Consider the following 18,259-nt stretch of genomic DNA (forward strand, 5'->3'; position numbering starts at 1 on the left):
TCTTTTCTTTGTCATTGTTATGCTCAGGAAAATCCAGTTTTACTCTCTGTTTTATTTAATTATTGCCTTGTGATTGAATTAGACTTGCGCCACTTGTTTTTATTAGCTGTACCAGCATCCCTAGATCACTTGAGGGCGGCCTGTCGGAGCGGCTAATGTCCCCGAGTGCGAGCTCTGCCTTTAATCAGACACAAAGTAAACACCTCGTCAAGCCATCTGACCACAGAGTATTGGATAATGAAAGATAGTTGCTGCTCGCCGTCCGCGTATCCCAAACCTTCATATTGCTGCGGTCAGGTAAACACCGCGTCTTTAAAGTTGGAGCCGTGCTTTTATGAAATTTAATCAGTCCAGCTGAATGAGTTTCATTGGCTGCAGGGTCAGGAAAGTTGAACTGGCACTAGATTAAAATCTGCAGCTGGCTCGTATTTCAGCAGCAGCGTTTGTGTTAATGCACGCGCACACTCGGCTATTCGACTCCTACTCTGACTAATCCAAGAATCTTAATCAAATACAGAAGACAAAAGGGCTGTGAGATATGACTATATAAAGAGCGTGAGGATAGAAAAAGCATTTTCTGCTGTTTGGACGATGCTTTGTGCTCCTCCAGACGACACAGATGAAGGCACACAAACAAACATGGATACCTAAAAGAAGAGCTGCTTCTGTCACATGGTTTTGGTATGAAAAGTCTGACACTGACCAGAAAACCGTCCTTTTAAAATTATGCTGCCACAACAGACTCGAGACAGACACAAGAATCACACACACACTTCCTGTTTTCACACGTTAATATTATACATATCGTTACATGGTTGCACAAAGGAGCTAAATAAAAAGAAAAATAATCACATCGAGTTTACAATTCAAAATGTTATATGAAACAGGCTTTTCATGTGGTCATTGTATATAAACTGTACTGTTTTAACAGAAAATGTGCTGCTTTGTGACATGCATCTTTATCTGGATGTGAAATGACCTGCAGGTTATCAGCGTGTGAGGTTTTGATCATATCGCACAGCCTGAGATGATGATGATGCCGGCTACTAACAGAGACGTATCACATGTCGGTGTAATTAACATGCAGCTTTAATAGCTTAAATTAATGAATTAGTTTTAACAAATTGGTAGTTATGGTGTAAGTTGGAGCACAACTGAGCATCATCATTCGCCAGGCAGATTCCAGTGTATTTATTGGTGTTTTAGTGTCATATTATTCATATTGAGTGAGTAACAAACTGCAGTCTGAGAGCTGCAAGAATTTTTCATGTTGAAGGTCTTTATCAGTAGAGTCAGTACCCAAGTCTGGCAAATATCCGTGATTCATGATAATGCAATAACTAAATGATTAGATTTTACATGAGCATGAAGTGCATCACACAGCAACACAAGGACGGACGCAACAAATACACAACATTGCATCACAAAGCGCAGCAGCTTTCAACAAGAAGACCGTCCAAAGTGCTTTACGTAACATAAACGGGCAATGTGAAAAGACCCAAAGCGGGATGTTAGTTTGCATCTTAAAACCCTCGTGTACAGCCTTCAATTGAATGTGAGTTATGCTTAAGCTGGAGCGCATCTGTATCAAGCGCAGCATCAGTATATAAGAGCGTTGGTGTGTCATCTGGACTGTACGGAGAAGTGTTTGAAGAAACAATTAGCTTGTGATTAAAGCTCCTGATGAGGCTGCTTTTCTCCGCAGGTGTAATTGGCACCTTTTAAACGATTTGACCATTAAGGTAAACAAAGCCCTGTATTTCTGCTGCAGGAGAATCATGTAAGTAAATTGTTGTGGAGTTGATTGAGCTTTCTTTGGTAACGACTGGAGGTCCTCCCCGATGGGATCGCTGGATGGAGGGAAGGTAATTAGAGGTTATGAGGGGTCATACCTGCTCAGCCGCCTCTCCACTGGCAGCACCTTGAAACAGGGCAGATTCCTCTATTTTTAACGCAGACAGGCTTTAAATCAATCTTATTTTCGCTGACAGTTTTGTGCTGCCAGTGTTGAATCATGCATTGTTTATGGTGAATTACACAAATTTACAATTTACAGAAAATGTGCAGTCTACTGTCAGTTTCTAGGAAACTGTAAAGATTTTAAGATGATCTTTGAATTCCTGAGACATTTTAGGAAACATATTTGCTTTCTTGCTGAGGGTGAGATGACTGACACCACTATCTGTCTGCACGGTGAACGTAAAGCTGCAGCTAGCAGCCGGTTAGCTTAGCATGCACTAATAAGTCATTTTTACACTGAGGTTTATGAGAGTGGTGCTGATCCTCTCATCTAAGTCTATGGAAAGTGAAGAAATAAGCATATCTACCAAAAATGTCAAACTGTTCTTTTAAATATTAGCTGAAGGTGTTAAAAATAAAAAATGTTTAGGTACATGCTCCATCAGGGGTTCAGAGGAGCGCTGATTAAACGGGACATTCCAGCAATGGGAGCAGTTTTTCTGCTTATGTAGTCGTAAAAATTGATCAATTTTAATGGAAAAAATGAGTACCAGCGTGACTCTTCTGTCATCGAGCAGGGAGCAGCTGTGCTGAAGCAGCTGCAGGTTAAAGTGAAACTGCTCAAATGCACAAAGTGTGCTGGTCAGCGTGCTGTTCACAAGCCTGCACCAATCACCTCTCCAGCCTCTGCCGGCGCCACCCGAAGCCAAGAGAGCGTTTACTGTCCCGTACCGCTCCTCCAGCTTCACCCTGATTTCCGTGACGTGCCGTCGAGGATGAGTGAACGAGGAAGTCGGTAACACTGAGACTTAAAGGACTTTAGAGAAACAAAGCCGTGTGTTGGACAGTGTAGCAGTGAGCCTAATGCATGAGTTATATATCAGGCTTTGGACACAGACAGCACTTGGGTGGTTGTACTCGTTGGTTTCTGCGTTTTCATGGCATCTGTTGACGAATTACGAGCCTCATCCTTTAAAATACACAGACACATAAACAGCCACATAAATCCTGGTCTGAGGGCTTCACAGTACTTGGTTTCATCACTTCAATCGTTGGAGAAAAGGTGACTTCTCTTGGAAGAGCCACTCGACACAGTGCGTTTTCTTCCATGTGTAATTATTCAGAAAAGCTGAGGCTGCTCGCGTGTTGCAGGAGAGCTGTAATTACACCTCCCCTTGTCTTTGTTGCCGTCTCTGTCCGGGGTGTCATAACGAACATTACGGCCCCATTATCGCTGAACAACCTCTTTTCATTGTTCTGAAACACATTTATTTCAGAGTTAATGAGCCAGAAAGTGTCTTATCTCCACCTCTCTGCAGCCGCCTGAATAACGCTCCTCTCTCTGCTCGTCTTCCTCGTTTTCTTTTTCCTCTGGTGTCGTGTTGCATCACTTCATCGGTTCCTCTTTTGCACCTTGTCTGTTTGGACCTTTGATTAAGCTAAATTCAGACTATTTCCAGAGAGGAATTCATGTGATTCATGTAATTCAAGGCCACAGACCTTCTGCTAATTATAACCTGTCATACAAGGATATCATTTTAAGTGGTAATCTACAGGGTTCCCCCCCTCCTTTTCTTTTTTTTTGCTAATGGATAATTTCAGTGGTGTTTCTTTAAGTTGGGCTCTTAAATAGTTTGAGTACCACCTATTAGGGTTAAGTTCAGGCTCAGATGAGTTAAGCTAAAGGAAACCCTAATGGTGGATAAGACCACATGACTACACGGTCGCCGTGTCAGATTTAACGATCACTCAGCCATAAAAGACTACATGGATGACCCCGACCAATCACAGCACGCCGTGGGAGATGTCACACGAGGCGAATCAAGAAAAGAACATGCCAGACTTTGCTTTGATCTTGGTTATTTTGGAATTTGATACATATTTGATATTGATGGAGGCTGAAATGGAAAAACTTCGATCTCCTGACCGTCAGGCCGACAATTCTGCTGATCATCTTTTGGTTTAATGACGTCAGTCTTCAGTCTCAGCTGTGCTTAATGCTTAATGCTAATTTGCAGATGCTAGCATGGAAGCTAAGATGGTAAAAATTAGACCTGCTAAGCACCAACATGCAAGCATTCTCACTGTCAGCATGTTAGCATTTTATCTCATTTGAGGTGTAAAAAGTAGCTGAAGACATGAAATATGCAGCAGAAGAAGCTAAACACAAGCGATGTCTTTGCTGTTCTGGTGACGGATGATTTCTTTTAGTATATTTGTGTGTCAGATACATCGCTGTCTGTCCTCGCAAAGCATGTCAGATCATTACAGGTGGCGTCAGATAACACACCGGCATTGACTGAAATCGCAGACGCACAAACGCTGAGCTGTGAGGGCTTTTAGTCAGAATTACAGAAAAGCAGAAAACATTTTTCCTGCAGCTCAGGCCAAACGTCCATCTTCCTGTATGTCAGTTTTCAGAGCAGCAGATGTCCACAGACACAGTTTCCTGTCAAAGGTCACTTCATCCCAGTAACAAGACATTTTCCACCGAATGCTACTGATATCTAACCTTGAACTGCTTTCTCCTGAAGACGTTCATGTGAAGCTTCTGGTGTTACCAGTGAGCAAAGTCACAACTTTTTCATGACGTTTTTTTTCCCAGCGCCACCATCAGGTTGACGTTTTTGCTTTTGATTGAGATATTTTGGTGACTTCTTGATGGATTTCTGTGATTTTTGCTGCAGATTTTCAGGTTACTCAGAGGATACACGCTGATGACTTTGGTGACCCTCTGACTTTTCACTTAGCGCCACCATCAGCTCACAGTTTTAGTTTGTTGTTGGTGCTTTGGTTTGCTTGAACAAAGCTTTGTGAAGCTTTGTGGTTTGTGCTGATTAGCATGTTAGCATCCTCTCTCTTTCAAATGTCTTTGTAATGCTTTGGGCACCACAAACAAAATGATATTCACTGAAGAGGTATCCAGAAACCACGGTACATAAACCTGAAACTATCCGCTTAGCCACCACTAGAGGTTTATAATGGAATAAGTTGTTTGTACTTTGGATGAATTTACCCTTTAAATGAGCCAGTGTGGACTAAATACAGTTATTCTTTAATTTAAGTCACTTATGGGATATGAAGGATGCACAGAGCAAGCCATCAAATGTAAGACTGTGAGGTTTTTAGACAGGTTGACTTCAGGGAACTGGCTGAAGGTGATGTCTCCCTGTGGACTGTCTGTCTTCTTTCTAAGGTGTTTTATAGCCATTCTCACGCCTGAGTCTGGAGCCGACAGCAGACCAGTATCTGAGCACAGGGGAGGAGGACCTCATCAAAACCTTATTCACACTCCACAGTAATTGTATGGACCCTTTTGAAATTCCTCTCATTGAGTCCTGGCGATGGCAGTAAATAGGCAGTTAACTGAAACTGCTATTTTATATGACGTGAGTCCCGGCAATATGTTCACAGAATTTCCATTTATTGGTGAGAAATGTTGAGTTCACATACTCTGTTAAAGAGTTAAATCCCATGTGGGAAGGGTGTTACATCTTACGTGATGTGATGGATGCGATGGGTAGCTGTGGTGCACATATTTACATATTAAACACATGGAACACATCAGCAAGCTCCCATTATGTCAAATGAGCTGTCTGTCAACTAAACACCACATGAAAATGATATCGCCTCTATAGAATATAAACGTCTAAAAATAATAAACTGGATAATCAAACCATGCACAGCATTCACAGTCAGTCAGGATGGAGATCGATAAACAAAATAACCATGAGAGATATTTTTCTTTACAGCAGTGATTATTTCTTTTTTGGTTGATGAAAGAAAGTAAAAATCATCTACTCTAATTCCAGAATCAACTTTATTGGGAACAGAAAGGTAAAGTGTACAAATGAGCAACTTCTAGATAACTATCAAACATACTCACAGGACCACGTTGTTCTAAAAAGCAAGACTGTGGCAGCAGCTTCCAAATTGTACATCACAAAATAATATTTATAATGCTTAAAAGGGCAATAACGAAAGCAAGAGTGACATAAAATATTTAGATAAACCAGCCTGCAGAATAAATGTTGGCATTGTACGTTTCTGCAAACTACTGATATGTTGAAACTTTACGCTTCTTTACGTTAAATCTTTACATTTCTTTACATTCACACTTTACATTTCTTTACATTCACATTACGTTTCTTTATGCTCAAACTTTACATTTTTTACTTTCAAACTTTACGCTTCTTTATGTTAACACTTTACGTTTCTTTACGTTCACACTTTATGTTCCTTTTCAATTTCATGTTGTGACAACATCTGTCACCGTAAACACGGCTCAAACAGCGACCTGCTGCTCAACAGTCATCTCACTAGCTGTCACGCCACCACCATCTCCTCCAACCAGATGAGAAACTCAGCTCATATACATCTAACAGTAATCTGAACTACGTCACTTTGATACCTATTGTAGAAAAGTTGATATGATATGTTTAATACGTATCCATATTTTTCAGAAACCCACAATACCAACATTTTCTTCTGGCAACTGGACTGTCTCTTTTCCACCTTACAAACAGAAGACAACAGTTACTTTAAATACACAGGGAACATACACAAGTGCATGAATCTACTGATACTCAAGGCATGTACAGTACTGGTACGATCATCAAACAAAAAGTGTAGCTGTTATTTGACATTTTCCACAAACAGTGGTGAATGAAACCCTGTTTGAGAGCAAGAGCTTCATCTTCCTCTGCTGTGTCTGCTGCTGCTGCTGCCCAATTATATTCCCCCGTGTGGCAGACAGTGCTCAGAATTCATAAACAGTCACTGATCTGGCAGGAAAAACCACACAGCATATCTAAACATCACACGTCTGTCCAGCCATGTCCACCAGCTCACTGACGGCTTTCACAACTAAAAAGCGAGGCGAGCCAAGCGATGGTTTGTTAAATCCACGGTTCACATGATACAGAACACAGACCAAAACATTCACTTCACTTTGCTTCAGCTCGAACACTGATGCTTGGATGGAACTTATAGTGCTGCAGCTGAAATATATCAACTATTACACTGAATCTCTGTAACACTATATACAGTCTTTGACACTGTAAAATACTGAGCTTTACAACCGCCGCTGCTGCTGTAAGAGGGGGCGGCACCATTGTCTAATGAGGCATATTTTATAAAGGACTTATAAGTTGTAACTCAAGGCTGAGTTAAAGTATGTTTTAACCCTTTATCGACTTTTGTAACTGCAGACTTGAAAGTCATCAATAAAGGTTCATATCTTGAAAATGTATTAATATATTATTCATTAATATTATTATTTTTGTTCTTGTATTATTTTTAGGTTTGAGAAGCAGCTTAACAGCAGTCAAAGTCTTCTGTTTTTAGTATTTTTAGCAGCCAGCATAGCTTTTCTACATGCTTGGAAGGGGAGGTGAGGGGTATTCAGTTATGATACCACAAGATGCTGCTAAATGTTACACTCCTGGTCCTTTAAAGTCCAGATGAAACAGCATTTTCTGTATCTAGCGACGCATTTCCAAGCAAAACAGAATTGGTAGTTGGGACATAACGTGAGGATTAGATGCTGGCCTCCATCCAATCGTAGAGGACTTCTCGCCTCCTTCAACACCTTCATCACCCCCATTGCTGGAGCAGGCAGACGTGCCGGTCATCCATCCCTCGGAAAAGGTTTGAAGTGGCGAACATCCTAAGACACACCAGCATACCATGCTGATGCTAGCTAGCTAATGAATCTTGTGTCACTCTGTGAGGATTGAATGCTATGATGGTATTGGCTGAAGTTGGTTTGTTGAAGCCTTCGTAAGAAGACGTCATAAAGGGTTTTAAAGGCATTTCTAATTTCATATCAACTTTAACTGAATGTTTGTCTTGTTTATCAAAGAAATACGTCTAATTTAAGTTACTAATAATTTAATTAATGTGTGTTATTATCGACTTCCAAAACCTAGCTGTGGCCCTCTCATGGGAAATGGCAGACGAAAACGTCCATATAAAACGGTAACTACTGTCTGCAGATACATTGACTGGCAATTACTGAAAATCTGATCATAAGTAGTATTGAAAACAGGTTTGAGTTCCCTCTAAATGGCTACATAAAAAGACAAATCAGGCTATGTAGGAGTATACTTCCAAAGGTTCTCCCAGATGATTTATTATTAATCTATTAATGAGTATAAAATTATTTCCTGCCTATAAATAAAGCCGTTAGTGACAGTTTATAAGCCCATAACGAGAGATGCCTTATTAGGAACATGATGGTGCTGCGGGGGGTGTACCAACACATAATAAGCTTCATTATGGCACTTTTTTGAATTCAAGTTACAAAGTGCTTTATGACCTTTTGTTCCCCCTCTCTGTCGGTGAACACTTATCATTCACAGTGCAAAAACATACCAATCAAGAGACCTTAAAAAGCTTAACCCCCAGCCTCCAGAGCGCTCTCAGCAGTCTGTCTTGGTTTCCGCATTGTGCTTGAGGCCGCATACAAGTCCTTCAGAGTAAAAATAGGCCCTGTTTTGTCCGTGAAGGTTCAGCTGTGACTCACCATTTAAAGCACCACCTGCCCTGAAAACCCGGGGGGGGGCGGCAGGATGATGTACAGTTATTAAAGCTGCACAGGGTCAGGGTTGAAAAAAAATCCCAAAGACTGTCTGAAGCTGAGGAAAACGACCCATCGTGAATTTTAACATGCATCGTACGGCCAGTTCAAGACCACACCTGCAAGCCGGAGTCGCTGGTGTTATTCTCTCTGCTTCGGTCATCTCTTTGGTGTCCTTTGGTATGAAAGCATCACCGATCGACTGTGTTGGCAGATGTGTCGGGAGCAGCTTACTGATTCTCATGTTGCAGGGTTTGTGGGTATTTGAGTTCACGTTATGTCAGACAGTTACCTCACCAGTGTCGTGCTGCCCTGTGCAGCTTTAAAGAACAGAAATGAGTGTGCCTGAAGTGTGAATGGTGCTTTTGTTCACATTCATGTTATTGACTCATACGCACTATATTATGTCCAAGATAAGATAACAGCTATGCGATTAAAGCGTGTCTATCTGTCGATGTTTGATGCTTTACGATGTCCGCTCTCGCTCTCAGTGTGTTTGGCTTTGTGCCTCAAAGACTGTCATTAGTCATCAGTGGTTGTAATCTGTGTTTACATCTCTAGCTGCAGCCGCCTCGTTTCGGGACAGCAGACACTCAGGAACCAATATTCCCACTGAACAGACTCATTAAATAACATTTTCAAACTCTTTAATCCTCCATCGACTCTAAGCATCTCAGGCCTCGCTGAAATTCACCTTCCCGTACACGCATGGGTCTGGGAACATCATCTTCTGATCGGACAGCAGTTCGTCTGTGACGGTGAGCTCCTCCAGCTCTGTTGTGAAGTGATCCGTGCTTTCCACCATCGATGTGTCCTTGACGGCGCTGTACGTGAGGGCCACGCTGTAGGTGGCGGGTTTATCCGAGCCTTTCCGCCCGCAGCGGCAGATCTTGCGGAAAGCGGCGCGAAACTTCTGAGACATGGCGTTGTAGATGACCGGGTTGATGGCGCTGTTGAGGTAGATACAGATCCGGCAGAAAAGCAGGAACCAGCTGTCCAGGTAGGCCTGGTCCAGGAAGGAGTTGACCACCACCAGAGTGCGGTACGGCATCCAGAGCGTGGCGAACAGGATCACCACCACAGCCAGCATCTTGGTCACCTGCAGGGGAGAAACATGAGAACTGCTGCTGCAATCAAGCTCCCAGAGGAGGCCAAATCAGTAGTGGAGCTGGAAATAAAGGAGCAGGTATGGAGCATCTAACATATCTTTCTCTTTAGGATTCTGCGTTCAAAGACATTTAGAAAGAGGCATTTTTTTTAAGTTAGCAGTTCTGGTCATTTGTTATCTCGGTTGTTAAATCGTCAGTTCGCTCAAACTACAAAACACATGTTTAGTATATGAAAACAAAACTAACTGCTTGACTAGACACAACCCAACAATTTTAGTGATTAATTTATGGTTCAAGTAGAAATTTCTCAACTCCCCCTAGTGGCTGCGAGTGGTGTTGCCACTGTCGCAAAGGCAACCTTTAGTTTTCCTCAGAGCCGCAGCTACCAAAAATACAGGATTCACAGCATTTATTTACAAATTTCCATGAGGAAATGATCAACACCTCTTTGGAGAAAAGAAAGAAGAAGGACGCCTGTTCACTGAGGAGGCAAAGAGAGATTGTCATAATTTTAAATGGAGTAAGAACATAGTTTGAGAGCTGCACAGTGACAGTGAGGCTTTTAGTGGACCAGTCTAAACGCTGATTTAAAAGAAGAAAAAATGCAGGTTGCAGTTTCTCAAATGTGAATACTTTTGAAAACTGTCCATGACAGTGAACTGAACATCAATAAAACATTTCAATATGCAAACTTAGACTCTGACATCTTCTAAACTAAGCTGTCTGTTGAAGAAATAATCGTCAGGTTAATCCATAATGACAATAATCATTAGTTGGAGCATTGATTTACTTACAGTATTTATTCATTTATTCATCCATTGATTATTTCTTGTAAAGTCGATAAATCGCTCTTCAAAGCCCATATAAGATACTTTTTTGGAAGAAATTAAAACCATAATTTGCCTCTCTAACCTTGTATTTCCTAGAAGATGAGCACTAAGAGGAACTTAAACAGGTTGCAGGACTTTGTTTATGTAATAAATATGTAGTTAAGTGAAACAGATGTTCATCCGAAGCCCTTCAATGCTGTGACACTAACAATCCCATTTTCTTAATTAAGACAAGTGGGAAAATGCCTGATGCACAGAGGAGGCCAGTTGTTTATTTTCATCGATTTAGTGGCATTTTAGCTCCTTGTTCTGCCTCACTCGTCTTTTTCAAAGACTTTTTATTCAGTTAGTGTGAGGCTGTTTGTAGTTTGGTTATTTTTTGATGGTTTTGTTTATTTGAAGAGATGTAAGAAGCATTCAGATCTTTCACTAAAGTTGATGCAGCAGAACCACGTTGGAAATCTACTTCATTACAAGGAAAAGTTGAATTTGCTCCAGATGTACTGATGTACCACTGGTGATGCGTTCAAGTGTCAGAAGCATTTTAATATTTCAGTTAGTGCAGATAATTTGCTGCATTTTATAAACTGTTGGGTGATTTATCCTGTTATGATGCTCCATATTTTTAATCTCATGTATGAAAAACCTTGATTAGTCACTATAGCTGTTCGACAAATGCAGTGAAGAAGAAAGTGTAATATTTCCATTTGAAATGTGGTGAAGTTAAGTGGCGTGAAATAAAAATCCTCAAGGATACATTTCAGCACCGTCCATGTAACTACATTTCTAATTTTTATCGCCTCGCTTTAAGGAAAATGACATTTTCACGCACAGTGTGGGACTGACTGACACTGCTGGAGGTAAATGATGCCCTCCCGCTGTCCTCCTCTCCAGGCGCGCACACCACCCACCTGTCTGCGGGAGGTCGCGGTGGAGCTGGAGTGACGGGAGTTTTTGCAGCTGGTTCTGTTATCCGTGCTGTGGTTGTTGGGTCCGCTCTTCTTCTTGTCTTTTGGGTCGGAGGGCAGCGGGTTGAGGAAGAGGATCCTGGCGATGAGTCCGTACAGGACCGCAGAGAGCAGCAGCGGCAGCACGAAGAAGACGCCGAAATCAAAGAAGTAGATGGGTAAATAGAACTTCCTGGGGACTCTGTAGCCGCAGGTGATGATGGTGATGTTGTCGTACACCAGCTCCTGGATGTCCGACAGGTAGAACCACATCACGCAGTAAAGAGAAGTAAAAGCCCAAACGAACAAAATGATCTTTTTTGCTCTGGACAGGGTGCACAGAAACTGAGCTTTAATCGGGTGACAGATGGCGATGTATCTCTCGATGGTGAACGCTGTTATGGAGCAAGAAGAGGCGTTGATCCCGAGATACTGAAAGTAGGTGATGCAGAGGCACCCATAGTGGCCAAACACCCAAGATCCGAAGATGCTGTCCGTGATGGACGGTAAACCAGCCGCCGTCAGCACCATCAGATCAGCCACAGCCAGGCTCACCAGGTAGCAGTTGGTTGGAGTCCTCATGTGTTTGGTGGTGAGCACCACCAGGATGACCATAACGTTTCCAACGATCCCTAAAGCGCAAATCACTAAAAGCAGTAAACTACTTATCACTTTGTACTGGATGCTGTAATCCGTCCAGCGGCCCAAAGTGCTGTTCAGCTCCGCGGGTGTCGTAAAGTTTTCCATCTTGTTGCTTCAGCTGAAATATCCGCGAAAAACTGGACCGCTCAGCCGGATTGTCGCTTCCTGACGCACCGAACAGGTTTTTACGCGCGACAGACGCGAGCGACCAATCAGCACTGCAGGTCCGGAAAAGTGGACATCGATCTGAAAAGGCTCAGAGCTGCGTCCGGCCGCGTGCTGCACGTTAAACCATCACAATGTGACAAAGAGCTGCGCGGACTTTGGTGTCACAGCTGTGCGTAAAAAGCGCTGCGTCGCCGTGTGCCCGTCAGAACAAACTGTGTGTCAGACAGATGGAGGTTTGGTTTTGAGCCTCGCTCTTGGCACCAACTCTCATCACGCCTGCGAGGGGATTAGCCCATCATTCCATTTTCGACACCAGACCTCCCACATCAACAAAGCTGCTCAAGCGACTGAGTGTAGCAACACAGAAGTGTCTCTCTGTTGTGTTTTATTTTATTGCCCAGAAGGCTGCAGGATCAGAGCTGGTGCTGCTTCTAAAGACGATTTAAACACGCAGGTGCCTCTTTCTCAGCCACTGCTGGTCTCTGGACTGCTGATCTGCATCTTCAGCCTGTAGCGGGTGTGTGTTTCTTTCCTCACCTCTGAAGAGCAGCTCAGCTCAACAGGCTTTCAGAAAACAGGCTGCGCACGGACTGACCTGCAGTCTCTGCAGTATATTGACGCCTTTCCGCGAAGCTCCAGGCGGTCTTTCATTTGTTTTCTCATTTGCAATCCAACTTAATAGTGGATGCTTTTTTTTTTTTTTTGAAGATTCTGCAAGACACGGTCAAAAAGAAGTGTCATTACATAATCCGTGGTGCAGTTCAAAGTTACAGCTGATAGATGAAATCTCAGCCTCCAGCTCAGTTTCAAACCAAAGTGTCCATATCATGGCTGTGAATATTTTCCTTCTTCTCAGCTGCAGTTAAGATCGTAGCTTTAGCTGGAATATCAGAAATACTGACACCAAGTTCACCTAAACGCACCCCAGCACACTCAGAGGATTTGGCCAGACACCAAAAAGAAAGTCTTCATGCTATTGTTGAAATGTTTATAGTTTCCTTAAAATTGAATTTCCTATATGATGAAAACAATCATTAGGTAGTTAAGCAACCATAAAAATACAAACAAGTTTTTGCCATCTGCAAGTTCAAAGTCTCAAAGTCCCATAAAACTACAGAGATGTCCTCAGTGTCCTCAGAGGCAGCTGCGGCTCAGATGAGGATGTGCGGTAGACTGAAGGAAGACAGATTCAGGAGCAGTGGAGATTTAGATTAAATGTTCATTTACTTTGCTTTTTCTTACTTCACACTTTCAGTCTTGTCTTATTTGCTGTCATCAGGTCTTTCCAGCATCTTTCTTTGCAGCGGCTTTGTGTCACATTCATCATGACTTACTGAAAAGTTCCCAATGCTTCACACCTCAAGACACTCTGCTGACATCTTTGGTTAATTAAAGTGCTAATTAGACTTCCAGCGCCTCACTGTCACCGCTGCTGATACCAGGCAGCTGAAATGTATTTCGGTATGTGAGGCCTTAGAAGCTGAATCATGAAGCAGATCTCCACCGTGGAGCCAGCATGAAAAGCACAAAAAGACATCTCTGCGGTGACCTGCACGGGCTGCCGTGCTGTCCAACAGCACGGGGATCTGCAGTCTCCTGTTCTCTGCACAACACTGTGGAGGTGGGAAACTCTCCTCCACACCAACTGTGCGCGTCCTCCAGGACCCGCGCGGAGAATAGCGATCATCACGCCAACACGCGCTGCGTTCACGGGACCGTGCCGCGAGCTGAAGCTGCCAGCCGTCCCGAGCAACAGGTGGACGAGGACGACGGGGAATTACATAACAAAGACGCCCCCTCCTCCCCTCCAATGATTCCCATTATCTCCCACCAGTCGCTTTTAGCTCAGTTTCTCGTATCCATTTTGGTTCATTGGCCGGAATCAGCAAATACAAATGCGCTTGATTTTTAGGCTGAATTTAAAGGGTTTCAGTGATAATTAAGAGCCTGCTGTCCTTACTTTAGAGCAGAAGTCAACTTGCAAAAGTTAAGCATGTGGATTCAAGAAGCTGTTTTAGCGTCAAATACACAAAGAGAAAATCTTCTGTCAGCTGAAACAGACTCCCCGTTAATGATACTGTTTTCATGCTGAACTCCATGGTGATTATCTGAGGCTCATTATTAGTCTTTAACATATACAGTTCCTGCCTGATGGCATCATTCAGATCAGAGCAGCGGCGGCAGAAATAAACAGCAGAATCGCAGTGAAAGAGAAAAGAAGTGAAAGGGCTTTACTGCCACCCAAAGGACACACCTGAGCAGCACTGAAGCTGAGCGACCTGAGAGCCTGAACGCAGCACATTTCTGTTATCCGCTCTCTGAATCCTAAATGTGCATTTTTGAACCTGAATCCAAAGGACCGTCTGCCTTTTATTTTGAAAGATGCAGAATGACACGTATTCCCTTATAGACCAGTAATCTATACGTAAAAATAAAGCTGTCATATCAATAACTTGCCACTCTAAAATAAAAGTGAGTGAAAGAGTGAAATTAGATGTGATTTGAAAACCTAATTTGTAAGAATTTACTATATTGCAGTTTGTATTAAGGGGTGAATTTATGGGACATTTTTGATTAAGAGCTGAAAATGTGAAGCACACTTCATACATTTTAAAACTTATTTAGTCAGTGAGCAACTGAATTGAATATATGTAGTAAATCTCTAATATAGCCTACAAATAAATGGAATTTTAATTTCTTAAAACAAGTGGAAATAAGTCTGCTTCCTGTTTTACAAAATTATTAGTTTGAAAGTAAAATCTTGATATGCAAATTAAGTATAAAGTACAATATTTCCCTCTGCAATCTACTCAGTTAGAAGTGTAAAATAGCAGAAAAATGAAATACTTAAGTAAAGTACAAGTACCTCAATATTGTACTTAAGTACAGTACTTGAGTAAAAGTACTGTCCACCACAGAAAGCTGGGATTCTCCTGTGAATCTGAGTTTCTCTTCCATAATCAGAGGACTTGTGAGAGACACATCTGAAAAACAGATTCATGCAGCAGAGGGCGATATATCATGATCAGTCCCTCTAAAAACACTGGATCCTACAATCCCATAATGCACCTCGATAGGTCTCTCACTAGACCCTTTATGCATGGTGTTTCAAACTGCGCCTCCCATGTTTAACACAAAAAAAAGATAAAAAGCTGAAATAACCCTGATGACATCACTGTGACATCGGCAGGATTAATTCCTCTGAGTTGACAAACAAACAGCTCTGACTAAAACTCCTCATGAATAATCATCTTCAAAATCCTGTTAGTTCAGGAAAGAACAGGAGAGCTGAGGGCGTGCGGCTTCGTTTGTGTCAGATTTATGTTGAGAAAGAGGGAAAGAAAACCGAGGAGACGGTTGAAGCTCTGCGAGCGTGGCCTCAAAGCGTGATGATGCCTGGGCCCACACATCATTACCTCTGACAATAACAGGGCCAGCCAGTGCACGTCTCTGCTGCACTTTCACCACAATTCAGCACGAGCACCGGTCTGACGGAAACATTAGAAGGTATCGCGGCAGATTATCAGACCCTCTGCAGGTGCCACATGAATATGGATGAGCCGAGCCTCATGATATTTTACACCATGTGTGCCTTTAATATATATATCAGTGTGTCTGTATCTCCTCCCAAAGAGCTTTAAACCATAAAATGTGTCAAGTTATACTGCTGCTGCACACTGCGCACAGCAAAGCTTACTCCTATATTGTACAATAAATAAAAAAATGTAGGAAAAGAAAGATTGCTTTTGCATTTCTGCAGACATATACGGCCGTCCATAACTCACCAAAAGCATAGCAGCATTTTAAAATGTGAGATGACTGTAGTGATTTACGGAGACGCTGACAGGTCATTTTAAAGGAAGTCAGTCGGAGTCAAGAGACCTGTATGGCTGTCAAGCTCACACACACACTCACACTCACACACACACTCAAACACACACGCAGAGTCGTGTTTCCGTCACTTCAGAGGACACCACATTGACTTCCGTTCATTTCCTGGTGCGTTACCCCAACCTTAGCCTAAACCTAACCTTAGCTCAGGTCTTTCCCTAAAATGTAATGATTCACATGATGAGGACTTGTGTTTTGTCCCCATAAGGAAGGCGAGTCCCCACAATGTGAATGTGTAAACAGATTTATGTCCCCACAGCATGAGTAATACACTGCCACGCACACACACGCGCACACACACACACACACACGACTCAGGGTCGGTCATAAACAAGCTGCCCGCTGCTCTGACCCTGACCCCCTTCATTTAATGGAAGCACCCTGTGGGGTCCAGTCCATAACCTCCGCTGACAGAAAGCATCACTCCTGCTTCGAAGACGGCTCTCTGTCTTCTTCACCACCTGTTTCCTCACAGTCTGGGCTGTTCCTGCCCCGTGCACGCACACACACACACACACACACACACACACACACACACACACACACACACACACGGATGGTCGCTGCATAAACATCAGGGAAGCCTGATTGTGCTCACAACAGCAGCAGATTGTTGGGTTTGCTCAGGGCAGCTCCCAGGTGTGACAGCGTGGAGGTATGTGGGCGTGAAGGTTCGTGTCCAGGTGAAAATCACCTTCATAATTCATAAGAGTCGAGCAAAGATTTTAAAGGTGGAAACCGCTCATGGAAATGCAGCCTTTCGGCTTCAGAAGAGAAGATTTAAGGCTTTGATTTGGATGTTTTACTATCAGCAGAATTATATTATAAAAAGTGTAAAGTTTCTGAGCATTTCTCACATCTGTGACGCAGTTTTCTGAGATGCAATGTGTGTTTTTCAAGACACAATCAAGAAAAGAGAATCAACTGTGGAAAGCTGGATGTAAGCATTTTGAATGGGGACCTAGAAAGAAAAGCATCAGAGCAGTGAGGAACTTTGTCTGTGTGCACCTCCAGCCACGGCCAGGCTGAGGCGCTATGGTGCAGAAATCTCATGCATTGACTTGTGAGGAACAGCCACTAAATGGACCTTGCAGTGAGATTGTCTCATGACTCTTTGGAAAACCAAAAAAGTAATGTTAGAGAAGCAGCTCTACATCAGATCATTTTCTTACTACATGATGCGAAACACACAAATGGCAAGAATGCAGTATTTACTCAAATACAAATCCAAGGTACTTGTACATGAGTTCTATTTCGTGCAACTGTATACTTCAACTCTAATACAATTCGGAGGCAAATATTGTACTTTTTACTTTTACTTTTGCCTGACTGCTTTAGTTATAGTTACTTTTCACTGACAGTAATGTATCTCCAAATCTACTGATTTTATACGTCTTATCTTATTAATGCAGCATTAATATTAATCCAAAAACATCATTAAAACACTGACGGGGAACATTTTACTGCACTATGAGTACTGTAAGTACTATGAATACTTAAATAAGCTTTTGAATGCAGGACTCTTACTTGCAGTGGAGTAGAAAGTTACACATTTCAGAGTTTTATTAATCATCAATAAAACAACACGTTCTTCATGTTGTGACATGTCTAACACTCATCGTGGTTCACTGTAAGCTGGCACCGACACTTTCACTTCACGCTGTCCCGGTTGTGAAACAGGACTGGTCTGGAATCTGCAAAACTGTAGGAAAAAATTAAAACTTCCCAGAAATGTGACGCAGCAACTGTTTCGACAATCTGGCGCAAGAAAAAAAAAAAAAAGCTGAATTTGGCCTCTTTTCTCTTGTGCAAGCTGAAGCAAAACTGCCCTCCGCTGACAGATTTCAAGCAAGCAACTGCAAAACCCAGAGATGCAATCAGGAACATGCCCAGTTATTGTTTGATTGTGGATGGAGATGGAGATGTTTGTCCAAGATGGATTATAAGCAAGAGGAGAGGGAGTGAAGAGCAGCCCTCAGTGTCCTCTACTGCTTCTACTTTAGCTGCTGCTTCTGCTGTCACGTCCAATACTTGTTTGATATCTGTGCATGTTTTCTCTTGTTTAGATTCTGGTTCCAAATCTCCTTTAAGTGGTGCTGAGTGACACCACAGGGAGACATCAGACCGGCTTGA

The 18,259-nt window shown here is 42.5% G+C and overlaps 1 protein-coding gene across 1 annotated transcript; it reads right to left on the reverse strand.

Moving 5' to 3' along the window:
- Positions 1–5,143: 5,143 nt before the first annotated feature.
- Positions 5,144–12,418, reverse strand: trhrb (thyrotropin-releasing hormone receptor b). The gene is made up of 2 exons (XM_070985445.1): positions 11,390–12,418; positions 5,144–9,638 (listed from the first exon to the last, which is right to left on the reverse strand). The coding sequence occupies exons 1-2, from the start codon at positions 12,170–12,172 to the stop codon at positions 9,213–9,215; spliced, it is 1,209 nt and encodes a 402-aa protein (XP_070841546.1). The 5' UTR covers positions 12,173–12,418; the 3' UTR covers positions 5,144–9,212.
- Between the last annotated feature and the right edge of the window lie 5,841 nt (positions 12,419–18,259).

The sequence above is a fragment of the Chaetodon trifascialis genome, chromosome 17 (assembly GCF_039877785.1).
Source record: "Chaetodon trifascialis isolate fChaTrf1 chromosome 17, fChaTrf1.hap1, whole genome shotgun sequence".
NCBI lineage: Eukaryota > Metazoa > Chordata > Actinopteri > Chaetodontiformes > Chaetodontidae > Chaetodon > Chaetodon trifascialis.